This window comes from Microtus pennsylvanicus, chromosome 19 (assembly GCF_037038515.1).
Source record: "Microtus pennsylvanicus isolate mMicPen1 chromosome 19, mMicPen1.hap1, whole genome shotgun sequence".
NCBI lineage: Eukaryota > Metazoa > Chordata > Mammalia > Rodentia > Cricetidae > Microtus > Microtus pennsylvanicus.
The window spans coordinates 27,973,614-27,987,600 of record NC_134597.1 but is presented as its reverse complement, the minus strand read 5'-3'; the positions used below and the strand labels follow the sequence as shown (position 1 = coordinate 27,987,600).

Below are 13,987 nucleotides of genomic sequence, written 5' to 3'. Positions count from 1 at the left end.
TCATTAGGAAGGGAGTTCATGGTCATAGATGGTGTTGGAACGTTAGGCTGACTGTGATGCTGTAGCACCGCGCAATGATCTCTAACCGCAACTAGACTTGGGAGCCACTGGCTGATCCAAGCTGCAGCTCCTGAAGCAGCCCCACCCTCTCTTCTGCAGCTGTATTCTCCTTCGCAGTTAGACACGGCCTTGGCTGCCAGCCCCTGCTCGCGCTGTGAGGAAGCAGGGCAGGCCTCCAGTGGGGCAAAGCAAAGGGCTCCTCAGAGCTGAGAGAGAGCGCAGCTGTGGGTGTGTGGTTCTTTGTCTGATGAACTCTTAAGGGCTGATGTTGCCGGCTGATATTATAAAGCCTGTGTTTGCATGCTTGTTCCAGAACTTGGCCTCCAGGTTCCCAGCAGAACAGAGTGAAGTCAGAAGACTCCAGGGGCTGAGCGCTGCCACAGACACTGGCTTTCCAGTGCTGTTCACTCATAAACAGATGAAGCCCAGCTAACAGATGCTGCTGCCCTTAGTGACGGAATCAGGGGAGAAGGAGCGAGAAGGTTCATTTTTCTGAGGTTATTTTTTTCCTGTCAGAGCTTAGGCGAAAAGAGACCACCATCTCTTGTTGCGGAATATTATTTTAAGATGTATTACATTCGTTTATGCTGTGAAACATTTGTTTAATGATTTAAGGGTGTGTCGCATTCTTTTATGGTGCATTTGTTTAACTCTGTGAGGTTGTATTACTTTGCTAGTCTAAAACACCTGATTGGCCTAATAAAGAGCTGAATGACCAATAGCTAGGCAGGAGAAAGGATAGGTGGAGTTGTCAGGCAGAGAAAATAAATAGGAGGAGAAAAGAGAAGGGGGAAAAGAAGGAGAGAGGACACCAGTGGCCCTCCACTCAGTTATACAGCAAGCCATGGAGTAAGAAGAAAGGTATACAGAATAGAGAAAGATAAAAGCCCAGAGGCAAAAGATAGATAGGATAATTTTAGTTAAGAAAAGCCAGCTAGAAACAAGCCAAGCTAAGGCCAGGCATTCATAAGAAAGAATAAGTCTCCGTGTGATTATTTGGGAGCTGGGTAGTAGACCCCTCAAAGAGTAAAGAGTAAAAAACAACCAACAACTCCTTGAGATGAGAGGATACAGGAGAAAGGGGGATACCCTAATCCCAGAAGCGCTGTCAGCTGGTAGGAGTCAGTAGCAATGTGGAGGCTTGATTAGGAAGATCTGGGATCACGTGTTCAGACAATGATGACTTTTTCTGCTGATGTTCAACCTCCTAACAGAACCTCAATGACTAATCCCAGAAGTTTGACTAGGAAGCTTGGGTAGTGGGTGTCCTCCCATCCCCATCACCATGGGCCCCGGGGAGGAGCAGAGCAGGATACTGAGTGTTAAATGGGCCTGTGAGCAGCAGAGAATGAGGTGCCTCAGAAACCATCAATGGACAGCGATTATGGGGAGCAAGGATGGAGGAATGATCCTCCCCTGTCTTGACTACAACTTGGATCTTGAATAAATTTCTTTTAAAAAAGTATTTGGACTAAATATGGCAAACTGTTAGTTTTGTTTTCTTTGTAAAATGGATGACCATTTGCTCATTACGCTTTCATGTGGATATTCCTAAATAATTGGAAATGTTTCTAAGAATGTTTTCTTAACATACTTTCTAGGAATAGAGTTCTAGATTATCAGCAACAGTTAATGTTGTCATGTCCAGATTCCCTCATTCCCTGCCCCATTCCCACAAATGCCATTCTCTCTCTCTCTCTCTCTCTCTCTCTCTCTCTCTCTCTCTCTCTCTCTCTCTCTCTCTCTCTCGTGGCATTGTGTGACTTTTAAGGGCTCTTCTACCAGCGGCATTGACCTTTGTCATGGCATATCAGAGGGAAGAGCAAGAAGAGGAAAGAGTCAAGTCTTTGGGGAAAGAGGCAGGTACCTGCCAGAAGAAGGCTTGGGATGAGGAAGGCAGCAAATTGTCCTGAGCTCTCCCCAAGAGCACTCTTCCTTTGAAACTTACTGTAGCCACTTTCTACCTGGGGCCCTCAGCAAGTTCTTGGCTTCATTTCCTCTTCTGTAAAATATGAATGGTGAAAGTTGGACCCACGGCGTTCAGAAAGCTCTCCTGACTGCTAAATGTGTGTGGTGATTGTTATTTTTATTGTTTGATCTTTATATCCTCAGGATTACCAGTGTTTCTGGGGTAAGACAAACATTTGGCCAGATCTAATTAGTGAAAACCATTGTCCTGTCTGTGACAGGCTGCCTCTAGCTGAACATGAGGTTTAAATGCAGAATTGTCTTCTTGTGGCTGGCTCGGTGTGGTATCTGGTAGGCTTGGCAATGATAGGAGTCCTGGTAACCCTTGAAGAGGGCGACTGGGCAAACTCATCAGGTGAATCTGTGTCAGTATTCGGCGTGGAAAGGGAAGTCCTCGAGATGACTTGCCCTGCAGCAACAAGCATAAGAAGAAATTGTTCCCCAGAAGCAACAAGTGTGACCTAAGAGGCATCGTTCAGTGGTCTATTCAGCACCATTGTGCTCTCTGAGTCCCGGCTCCCATAAGACCATGAGGAAATGAGATAGGGCACACAGACCATGATGTCACCCAAAAGGATGAGAGGACTATTAAGGAAGGAGGGTCTGTAACAAGCAGTGACCTGGTCACCAGTAGATTGTTATAATGAGGGATCATAAGCAAGTTGACACACAACCGGGGGCCTCAAATTCTCACATTGTTGTGAAGTGGGAAGTACAACTGAAATTGACAGATGGGTTATGAGTATTAAATAAGATACTAATATAAGCAAAGAGCTTAAAATGTCTGCTATATCCTAAACTAGTACTCAGTGGATGGTTGCTGCAATTAATACTGTCATCCCTGCTCTGTAGATAGAGCAACTTGGTAATATCCAAACAACCCAAGGCTCCATGTCTAGTAAGTGGTAGGGTTTCTCGTACGAGCCAGCTAGGTTTACTTTTGAGTCCATCGATCTGTGACTCCACTCACAAATCCTGATACAAGAGCACTGTCCTCTTAGATAACGCCCTGATCACCCTCCTACTTAACCTGATGATACTTACGCAAACACGCCGCAGGACCTCCAGTTTCTGTTGCAGCTAAGAATGGTGGCCATCTCCTCATCACTCAGCTGGAAGTCAAAGACCTAGAAAGTTCCAAAAACATCCTTAGCAAGGAAAGTGTTGATGGGATCTAAGATTATAGGTGTTCCTCACATTCAGGCATAATGCCTCCAAATTCTTCTCTAAATGCTGACTGGATAATTTAGAGATATCGATGTCCTGGAAGGGGAGCATTGTAGGTGTGTGCAGTGTGTGCAGTGACTGATATCCTGAGGGCCATGTAGGAGGCACGGTTTTTTCAATCCATTGCATCACCTTCTACAAAAAGGTGCATGAGTAGACCAAGAGAGTCCACAGTTGACCAGGACAGTGTGGGTCTGTGATCTAAGTGCTCAAGGGTAACAGGAATCTCCTCAGTAGGACAAAGCTCAGACGTTCAGATCTGACAGGCCTTTGCTGGTGCCTGCCTCCAACCCACTCATGGCCCACATGCATGTAATCGCTGCAGCTCTGTTGAGGCCAGCTCCCTAGCCTAAGTGTTGGTCAGGTAGTTAGTTGGAAGAAGTGAAGTCACACTGGCAATGAAGGGGTGGGATTAAAGTTCAAGGACAGGATCTTTCCCAACCCCTCTCCACCGAGTGGGACTAGCAAATGATGAGGTCACATCTTACCTGAATGTTCTCTTGTATGCGGGAGGGTGTCACAGACTTGGGGATCACCACCACATTCCTTTGGACGTGGAACCGAATCAGAACCTGTGTACAAAGAGGGGACATCAGGTATGCACGTACCTATGAAGAACCCCTCCTAGTGAGATAAATGGTAATTGTATTTCTCTGTGGCTTTAGCTATTATTAGAGACACTTGCCAGGCCTCATCTTACAGCCCCTGATGCTGGAGGCAGCACTGATTTTCCTAGATAGGAAGGAGGTGGGTAGCTTGTGGCCATGAGGCTGAGACTGTGTCCAGATGGCAATGTTCATGAGGCTGAGCCTAGGGGTTTGACAGGAAGCTGATTGACAGAGGCAGCCCTTCCCTGATGCCAGTGGTTTTGCCTGGAGGTCCTAACAAACTTAGATTTCTCATTTCTTCCCCTCCAATGCGGTAAAAGAAGGCAATAGCAGTAAAACACACGAATACAAGAATGAATGGGTGGTCAGATATAGGGGGAATTACTCCATTTTACCTGGGCTGCAGTTTTCTTGTGCTTTGCAGCAATCTCCTTAATCTTGGGAATCTCCAGTACTACAGGGTCTTCTGGCTTGGCTCTAGGGGAAGAGAGATGGCTGGCGTGAAAATCACCATGGCTACTACATGCCTATGAACATTACTGCCAGGACAGTGCCAAGGCTGAGCATGAAAGCCTTCTCCATCTGAGAGACAGGCAGAGAGAGGGGGAGGGGAAGGAAGGGAGGGTGGGAAGGAAGAAAGGAAAGAAGAGGGAGGGAGGGAGGGAGGGAGAGAGAGAGAGAGAGAGAGAGAGAGAGAGAGAGAGAGAGAGCGAGCTTTGTGTCTCTCCAGGAGTCCAGCTATGGACCAGAAATTTAGCAGTTGAAAAGTATGACCTAGCCATGCAAGACAGAAATAACCTCTTCTCTGAGTATCAGCCAGGACCACTGTTGGGTTTTCCAAAAATTTTTACAGCTGCATTCCCTCAGGTGGCTCAACACATTGCCAAAGATAGACACATTTTTTTCCTAGTATCTTGGGAATTACTAACCAATTACCAAATACTGTTTTAAGAACGTTAAAAGGAAAAGACACCATTCTGAAGCCTTACTGAGGTCTGTCTGGGGAACCCAGAGGGCTGTAGGCCGTGATGCCAATGCCCTTGGAGTGACAGTACTGGATCAGTTTCTCCTGGGTGAGAAATGGGTGGCACTCAATCTGCAAAAGAAAACATCGCCATCACTAGGGAACTAGGCCACTAGCCACTTTCTGAGTGGCTCAGAAAGACTTCTCCACATGAGCAAATACAAACAAAGACCAAATGCAAATCAATGATAGATATGCTCCAAACCAGACCCAGAGATCTGCCTCCCAGCTCCCTGAGCATCCTGAACACAGACCTCAGAGATGAGACTCAGTAGCTAGTATGGAAATTGCCTCCCAGTGTTGAAGTTGTCCCAGACCAGGGTCCTTCACCAAAGAGAATGTACCTGATTGGTCACTGGCTTATGTTTCAGTCCAGGCTTGTTCAGGAGCCTCTCAATCTGCAAGTGGTTGAAGTTGGAGATGCCCAGGGCTTTCACCAGCCCCTGGTCCACTAGTTCCTCCATGGCCTGTCACAGTGAGGAACACCAATTAGATGACTGCAGGAGGATACACGGATGCTGAGTTGGCCTCGTCTTGGATAGGAGGAATGGCTTCCGTGTGACAAGGTCAAGTGAATCACTAAAGGGAATCTCCAGCTAGACTGTGGTGCCTGCATGGCTGGTTCCAGGCCTTCTACCTGTCCCCTGCTCAGCTGTAACCAAGAAGGAAAACTGAAGTTCTGGCTTCTGTTCATAATTTTACCACCTTTCTTCCCTTTACTTTCCAGGCCCAAATCAAACTCTCTTTAATGTCTCTCCTGGGATCAGACAATTCCTTCCTTCCCTCTTTGATTCCTATGTTGTTTGAACTGTCAAATAAGCTGAGGTCCCCTAGCACTGGGGCTGAGGGCTCATCCACAGAAACCTTAGCACTTGGACTGAAAGAATCTCAACAGCAAACACATTGTATATGCTTTGATCCTAGCAGCTACTGGACAGGAACTTACAATGAATGGATCATAACTTCATGTTCTGCTGCTCTAGGGTTGGATCATTATCTTTGTGAAAGTTTAGAACAAGATCACTGTGGTAATAATCTATAAACCCTACATCCTTGGGTTGACTCCATTTGGGGCTAAGCAGGTAGTCAGTAGGATAGATTTCAGCCCTTTTCCAGTGCAAAGATAGGCACTCCTACCAGGGCCCATATATCTTCAAGGCCTTCCTCACAGAACATCAAGCTGTGTTGGACAGCAACGAGAGGAATTACAACAGCAGATGGGTCTGGGTGTAGGCTGAAAAATCCCAGATAAGTTGGGGACGTTGAGGCAAAAGACTCATGATTTAAAGTCTACCTGGGCTTCAGAGGAAGATCAAAATGTGTCTATGTGACGTGGAGTGACCAAATTTTATTCCCAGAAACTCATATCGTTGAGACAGAGAACTTTCTCCCACACAAGGTTTCTGACCTCCACAAGCGCATATCAAATACATGAATAGAAAAGAAAGAAACAGGAATAGTGAAGGTAGACACAGGGCTCTTGGGCTTTTTCATGCCATGGTGGAGTGTCAAGGGGTCCTGACAGAAGTTTTTATCTCTGAGCACACTCAGAGAAGCTCTAACCTACCTCCCAAGCATCCAAGAATGTGGATTTACTGACAAGAACGTTGCCTTTATCGTCTCTTGGTAAAAATTCATTTCCAGCCTGTAAACGCAAGACAAAAACCTCATTAGGACCTACACATGGGTACCTGTTTCTGAGAAGCAAGGTTTGAGGGCAATGGATTCCCAAAGAAAAATGCCCGCACAGCCATTTTTCACAGAAAAGTTCAGAATCATCTATGTGGCAGTCTGCTGTGGGATGGAAACCCTGCATGTGACCCTGGTGGACAGTGTCTGACCATCTGTCCTTAGTACATTGTCAAAGCTATTATTGTCACCACTGAGATTAATTCAATATACCTAAAGCCATAGATACTGGGTGGGGCATTTTGGCTTCAAGGTTATTAGACGAGGGTCATATGAAAATGGCATGGCTAACAGGGGAGGATACTAGCCAGTGTCTGTCCTTGCAGCCTAAATCTGAAATTTGGGATAGTATGCAGTCATCACCCAAACTGGTCACATGTACAGTAGAATGAGAATTCACATCCCTTCAATTTCCCTCTACATTCACTTTTTAAAAAGATTTTGTTGGTTTTAGATTTTGCAGGGTTTTTTTTTGTTGTTTGTTTGTTTTTATGTGAATGATTATTTTGCCTGCATGTTTGTCTGTGTAACCACATGCTTGCCAAGTGCTTGTGGAGGCAGGAATAGGATGTATGATTCTTCGGAACTGGAGTTACAGACCGTTACGAGCCTCCGTGTGGGTGTTAAAAATTAAACCTGTATCCCCTAGAAGAGCAACCAGTGTTCTTTACTGCAGAGCTATCTCTCCATACCTTCCACAACCCCTTTTCACTCTGAGGAACAAGCAGGCATGGAGCCATAGTTTTTCAGATTATATTATCTGCCAGCTTTCCTATATTTGGGTTTTGCTCCCGGATGCCTCTTCCCCATGCAGGGGAGCTATAAAGGGCAAAAGGTTGATCCTTGATGTGTGTCATACAAGACTGTCCCAAGAGATTCGCATCCTCTCTGCCTAGGGGACTGGGCTGGGAATGAATAGGAAAGTGACAGGCCAGCTGCTTTTATAGTGGAACAGTCTTTTAGTACACTGTAAAGATGTGTTGCTCTCATTGGTTTAGTAAAGAACTGAATGGCCAATAGCCAGGCAGGGAGAGGTTAGGCAGCACTTAGAGAGAGAGAGCAGGGATGAGGAAGGGCAGGGTCACCACCCAGGTGCAGAGGAAGCCGGACGTGTAGAAGATGAGGATACAAGCCATGAGCCAATTCACAGCATGTAAATTGATAAATATGGATGAATTTAAGTTTTAATTTGTAAGAACTAGTTAGTAACAAGCCAAGTATTTATAAATAACAAAAAGTGTCTGTGGTTATTTGGGAGTTGGCTGGCAGGACAGAAAGTTCCACCTATGTGCTTTTTAGGCCACTGACTTTCTGCTGTGTGCAGAACTCCTGATACAGTCCATCCCCCTGCCCCAGCTCAGGCACAGCTGCTGGTTTCTGACATTTGCTCAGCTGCTACAGATGGGGCAAAAAGCAGCTCAAACCTGGAATCCCTGTGGCCAGTGAATTAGATACAGGTCCAGGTAGTCCAGCTTCAGATCCGTGAGGGTTTTCTGAAAGGCTTTCTTCACCAGGCTTTTCTCGAAGAAGGTGGACCACAGCTGTAGAGTGTGACGTGAGAACGTTAGGACGGGGTAAAGAAAGGGCCACTCCACAGTCACCCTCCCTCCTTTGAGATTTGCTGTTGACCTAAAACCAGGTCAGGCCATTGGTTTATAATACATTTAGTTAATATTTAGAATAGGTCACCAGCCCTCAACAAGGTCATGGTCATGCCTATGTCCTCTTTCATGCTCTTGGTATTCTGTTTCATTTAGAACATTTGATTCCTAATTAGAAGTTGACATTCCTATATTAGTCTCTTGGTGTCAGTTCTCAGAGGGAAGAAATTGCGTCTGACCCTTAAAGTTCAAGTATCTGCACTGGGAGCAGATGACCCTTTAATTGCTCTGACCCCCAAGTCCATCAGTCATACCCACACCAACACTGGGGCTGTGTGTCAGACCCGGTACGATTTCCTTGAACAAGCATGCGCCAGCACAGAGCCAAAGCTCCCCAAATACCTAACGTTCAACACCTCTGCTTTTTATAACAATTTGTAATTCACACGTTTTATTGGTTTGAAATAAAAGGAAATTTGTACATGACAATAAATAATACTCCCACCATTTTCAAACCACACATGTCTGAGAACATCAAGACCAGGGCCATTGAGACCGCAGTCGCGTTAAGCAAGCAGTAAGGTTCAGAGGCCATCCCAACCATACCCCGTACTGCCCCTTGGAGAGTAGATCCCACTGCTGAAAACAGGGAGGTCAAGAACACCAGGAGGCTCAATGAAGCCATCACTACTATAAGAGATCCAATACTGTAGGAGACCAGCATCAGCATTTTCTTACTAGTACTGATTTGGCATGGATAAAGATCCAGAGATAGAATGAAGGTGGGAGAGAGGTGCTGGGAGAATACCGCAGATGGGGGAGGCTGATAAACTCTTGAAGCTGCCCATTCCCAGATACTTCTACCTGCCTGAAGTCCCCTCCACCAAGGGATCCACTCTACCTTGCTGACAATGAAGAGGTCCTCCCGCTTCACGGCCTTCTCCTTGATCTTCTCTTGGATGGCTTCCCCCACTTCATTCTCATTCTGATAGGCATAGGCGCAGTCAATGTGGCGGTACCCAGCATCAATGGCGGCCTTCACAGCTTCTTTGACTTTATTAGGGGGAGACTGGAAGGCAACAGAAGAGACCCTTAGAAGCCATTCTTCCAAGGCTCCACATAGATCAGATTCTCAAACCACAGCCTGGCTAGAATCTATTTCAGATAGATACTGGTGTCAGGAGTAGGGAAACATCCTTTGGAAAACTCTTTAGAAGAAAAGACTGGATCATTTTATTAATTTTTATGGTTAGCATATAATATAATTGGTTTCATCTATTGATCTTCATTCATATGTTGTATCCTAAACTGTGAATTGTTTTTGTGATTATCACCTATGTTCTGTCTTAGCCAAAAACGAGTTCTTCTCTAATCTAAGCTGACCTTGAAGGCTCTTCAGTTGCTCCCCTTGCAACTTGCTAAAGACTAAACTCGAATCTACAGTGGACCAGAAGAATCCTCAGACCCCCAGACAGTTATAAACACTTAAACTATAGTTGTTGTAAGTTAATATGAACTCTCCCATGAGTAGAGTTCAGAGGCTGAGCAGGTTGCAGGTTTTTTATACCTTGACTGCAAAACAGCAGTCAAGACAGCCTACCTGATAAGGTCCTTACATTGCTTGCTTTCAACAATGAACATAAAGATTCTGGTGTACCGCCTGTCACTTAGTAAGGCATGCATAGGGTTGCATATCCGTATGCAATCCGTTATATATTCACTGTTTCGGGAGGGGGAACAAATAGGAAACTACACAGCAATGGATTTTCATTTCTGTCAATAAGAAACAAAAAACAAAAGAATATCTGAAATAGATATTCTTCTCCCAATTTCCACCAGCCAAGCAGATATTGGATTAGGAAAATAAACCCTTAAAGTTCACTTCGCAGAGGAAGCAAGATGACTCCTAGGGTAATGGGACTTGCTGCCAAACCTTAGGACCTGAGTTCAATCCCCAGCTCTCACATGGTAGAAGGAGAGAGCTGACGCATACAAACTATCCTTCCAAAGGCCACATGCACACCATGGCATAAAAGTAGTTGAGTGTGCAAATGTATGTGTTTGCATGCACACAACCACACTACCAAACTAACAAAACATGTATAAAAAAAAGTTAAGCCAGGCATGGTAATACACATTTTTAATCCCAGCAGTATAGACGTAGAGGCAGGCTGATCTCTGTGATTTGAGGCCAGCCTGTTCTACACAACAAGTTCCACACTAGCCACAGCTACACAGTGAGACCCTGCCTCCAGAAACAAAACTTAGAACTCGCTGTTAGTCAAGTATAATAGTGCAAGCCTGCATCCCAAGCACAGGAGGGACAAAGGCAGGAGAGGAGGATAGTGAGGCTAGAGACAGCCTGGAACGCATCACGGTCTGATTAAAAATAAAAGCAAAAAAATGCACACATTCTGGGTGCGGTGGCCCATGCTCATAATTCCAAGCATTTGGGAGGTAGAGGTGCGGGTGAGGGTCAGGAGATCAGCCAGTTAGTGAGCTCTAAGGCTGCCTGGGCTGCACGAGCCTGTCTCAGACAACAGTAAGTAAATCCACCTCCCACCAAGTCTAGACATTCTTGCTGCAGTTGTCAAACATAGAGAAGTGTACATAGCAGAGATCAACAACTATATCATCATGGGGTCAAGGAATTGCTGCCAGCCACTCAGAGGCACTGGGGTCCAGGCTCAAGTCCCATCTCCCTGCTCCTGCACTGGTGAACTCATTGTCCCTTTCCAGCAGCACCCCATCCTGAAAACGACTCCTTGAGAGACCCTACATCACTGCGGGAACTCTGAAAGTTCACCTCGGCTGATTTTTCCGGGTGAGTAGATTCCCTGGTGATCTCCAAGTGATTATTTGTTGCTTCAGTGGATGTGAAATTTCTGATACGGAGCAAATCTGCTTCACTATGCCCTGAAGTGGGCCTTGGAGCACTTGGCAGAAGAGATGACTACAGCCAGCGTGGGACCCTAGCAGACTCCTAGCCCGGGCTCTCTGTCATCTTGAGCCGGCTCAGGCTTTAATGTGTGGGGAACACATGGAGGGGGGGGGTGTCCCTGTAAAAAGTGCAGGCGCCAGTTCAGTAGCCTGGACTGGGGTCTGAGGCTGCCTTTTCCACAGGCTCCCAGGCCGCTCAGATGTTCCAAATGGAGTCCTTTCTTCCTCATGGACAGCAAGAAAAACTGGGTCATTTGTAACTCAGTGTTCTCTCTCGGAATAACCCAACTGGAAACACACAGCTCAAACCTGTAAATCGTTAAGTAATTCAGAGGAAAAGCTTACAAAAAGACTAACTGCCTGGAGATGGTATTTTTGTTGTTCATTGCCAAGTCCAGAAACAGCTGGAAACCTGACACTTGTTTGGGAAGTTGTCAGCCTGCTGGGAAAAACCAGTCTGAGCTTTGAGGCTTGAAGCAGGGCAGAAGCTGAAAGCAAGCTGGGTCCTGGCTCTAGGATTCCAACCCCCATCCCCTGCAGACGCTGTGCAAAAAGGAGAAAATGCCCAGGATCACTCCCCACTTGTAAGAAGGAGTTTTCCAACGACTGCACACCTACCTTCCAGGTGCCCAGGCCCACGATGGGCATCCTGGCTTTGGTACTGAGCTCCACGAAGGCTGCCATGGTTGTTACAGAAACTGTCCTGAGAGAGCTGATAGGCACCTCTGGCTTACTTTAGGAAGCTGATAAAGGTTAGGCGCGTCCTTGGGGAGGCGGGCTCCTCCTGCTGGCAAACAGCCACAGCCTAAGAGCGGGCCTTGGCACAGGAAGTACATCGCGGTGTTTCGTAAGACCGATTAAACCCTCTAGAATGCAGAATCTCCCTGCTGCAGAAGGCGAAGGCTGCTGTAGCAGAACTCACGCGTGTTTGTGGACATCAAGAACACGGCGTGGAGAATGAATTAGTTTACTTAAGAAGGCCCATCGCTGTGAGAGTGGACACACTCAGTGAACCCTGCCACTGTTCAAGACGTTTTCAGCAGTGGGAGAATTCAAGGAAAAACTAGGAGGCTATAGCAATCATTTTGATACGAGTTAGTACGGATAGCCGTCTCCTGCTGCCGGACCAGCCACATCAATTACTTTTGAAACCACTGTGTTTAGCCACAGTATTATTAATAACAAGGGCTGTCAGTGTGAGATTAAAGAGACAATTGGCTGAAGTCCCCGCAGAAAGATTTTTATGTGAGGTTTTAATAGTCTCTGTGCCAGGTGTAGCTCTGGGAGGGCCTGTGGTTTATTTTGTGTTCACACAATTGCTGTAAGGTTGTGGGGGTGAGTTGTTCTAAATTAGAAATTCCCCATTAGTCATTTGTATGTGATATTTTCCCACCAAAATTCTCTCTCTCTCTCTCCTCTTCCCCCTACTTCCCTTCTTTTCTTTCCTGTTTCATTCTTATTTGCTTTTCTTTCAGATTTGATAACTTGACCAGTTGTGTTCAGAATGAACTTCCATTTTTTTCCACCTACTTAATAAAAAAACCCTTCTTGATTTTTATACAGTATAGAGAATATGAAAAATAAAGGTGCTTATAAATGTGGAAAAATAGCTTTGTCAAACTGTACAAGCTGCCGTTACTCAGTGCTGTTTTCCCGTGTGTGGCACGTGGTTTTTATTATAACAGTTGCTCTGACTATATGAATGTGCCTGTTTCTATATAATGTATTTTTCTAAAGCCAACCAGGCAGACAAATGTTCTCTGCATAAATAGAAATCACTTTAAATTACACCAAACATTGTAGTGGTTCTTGAGGTTCAGGTTCATGGACATTCATTTTCACTATACTTAGAGCTGTAGTTCATGTCCAGTTAGTTTCTAGTGTGGATCTATTTCAAGGTGTACCACTGTAAACAAAGCATTGAGTCGTTTTCCTTGGACTAGCTGAAGCTGAAATTTATTTCAGTTTATCATGTGATATCTAGATCCTAGTTAATTTTTTCCAAGTAGGAGATTATCCCACAGCCATTTATAAAAAAACATAATCTCATTACTCTTGTTTATATTTCAATAGTCATTATAAAGAATTCTCAACTTTCATTTAATTGATGTACAAAACTAGAATAGGTGAAGGGTCACTCACAGGAGTATGGGTAAGGGGTCACTCACTAGAGTAGAGGTGAGGGGTCACTCACTGGGGTATGGGTGAAGGGTCACTCACTAGAGTAGAGGTGAGGGGTCCCTCACAGGAGTATGGGTGAGGAGCCACTCACGGGGACATTTTATCCATGCTCCTCCACACCTCCTGAAATCTCACTGACATTTGGAAAGAAAAAAATCCTACACGCAGCATATTTTAATCTATCAATCAAAGGAAACACAGAAGGCAGAGAACTAAGTTGAAGATGCTACACTTGTATAAAGATACTGCAGATTGCTTCATCTTGGCTATCACAATAGTGTACAGTGTTATAAGTCAAGAGCCATAACCTCTGACTACTAACAACCTCAATAACATCTACTTCAATAGCTGATCTGATGGACCGTATCTCTGAACTTAACACACCTCTAGCCTCCAACCGAAGAAGGGCTGGGGAATCTTTAGGCCAACTGGGAAAACTGGGCTCGGCCCCTCTAAGGGGGCATCCTTTGGGTTCCAGGCCTGGATGCAGGAAAAGCAAAAGCAGTTACTGCCTCAGAGTGACAGAGATAGACAGGAAAGGACCAGCCACGTACAGAGCAACAGAGGACAGAATGACAGACTTTGCTCCCACTAAGGAGCTGGGAGGAGTTCCAGGTCTGGGAATCTGCCCAGGGACTCTGGGTTGGAAGTCCTGTAGGCTTCCAAGACCATCCCCTCTCCAGATTTCT

General features: G+C 45.5%; 1 protein-coding gene across 1 annotated transcript; it reads right to left on the bottom strand.

The window, feature by feature from the left end:
• Positions 1-2,127: 2,127 nt before the first annotated feature.
• On the bottom strand, positions 2,128-11,909 carry LOC142838446 (aldo-keto reductase family 1 member B7-like). Its single transcript, XM_075953923.1, has 10 exons — positions 11,736-11,909; positions 9,079-9,246; positions 8,001-8,117; positions 6,455-6,532; positions 5,232-5,354; positions 4,853-4,959; positions 4,259-4,340; positions 3,744-3,827; positions 3,073-3,155; positions 2,128-2,437 (listed from the first exon to the last, which is right to left on the bottom strand). The coding sequence occupies exons 1-10, from the start codon at positions 11,799-11,801 to the stop codon at positions 2,395-2,397; spliced, it is 951 nt and encodes a 316-aa protein (XP_075810038.1). The 5' UTR covers positions 11,802-11,909; the 3' UTR covers positions 2,128-2,394.
• Between the last annotated feature and the right edge of the window lie 2,078 nt (positions 11,910-13,987).

Coding starts and splice junctions, on each gene's coding strand:
- LOC142838446 (XM_075953923.1), bottom strand. CDS start 11,801: ATGGCAGCCTTCGTGGAGCTCAGTACCAAAGCCAGGATGCCCATCGTG. Junction 6,533..8,000: donor ACTGGCCACAGGGATTCCAG/GTTTGAGCTGCT, acceptor TTGCGTTTACAG/GCTGGAAATGAATTTTTACC. Junction 3,828..4,258: donor ACAAGAAAACTGCAGCCCAG/GTAAAATGGAGT, acceptor CTTTGTACACAG/GTTCTGATTCGGTTCCACGT.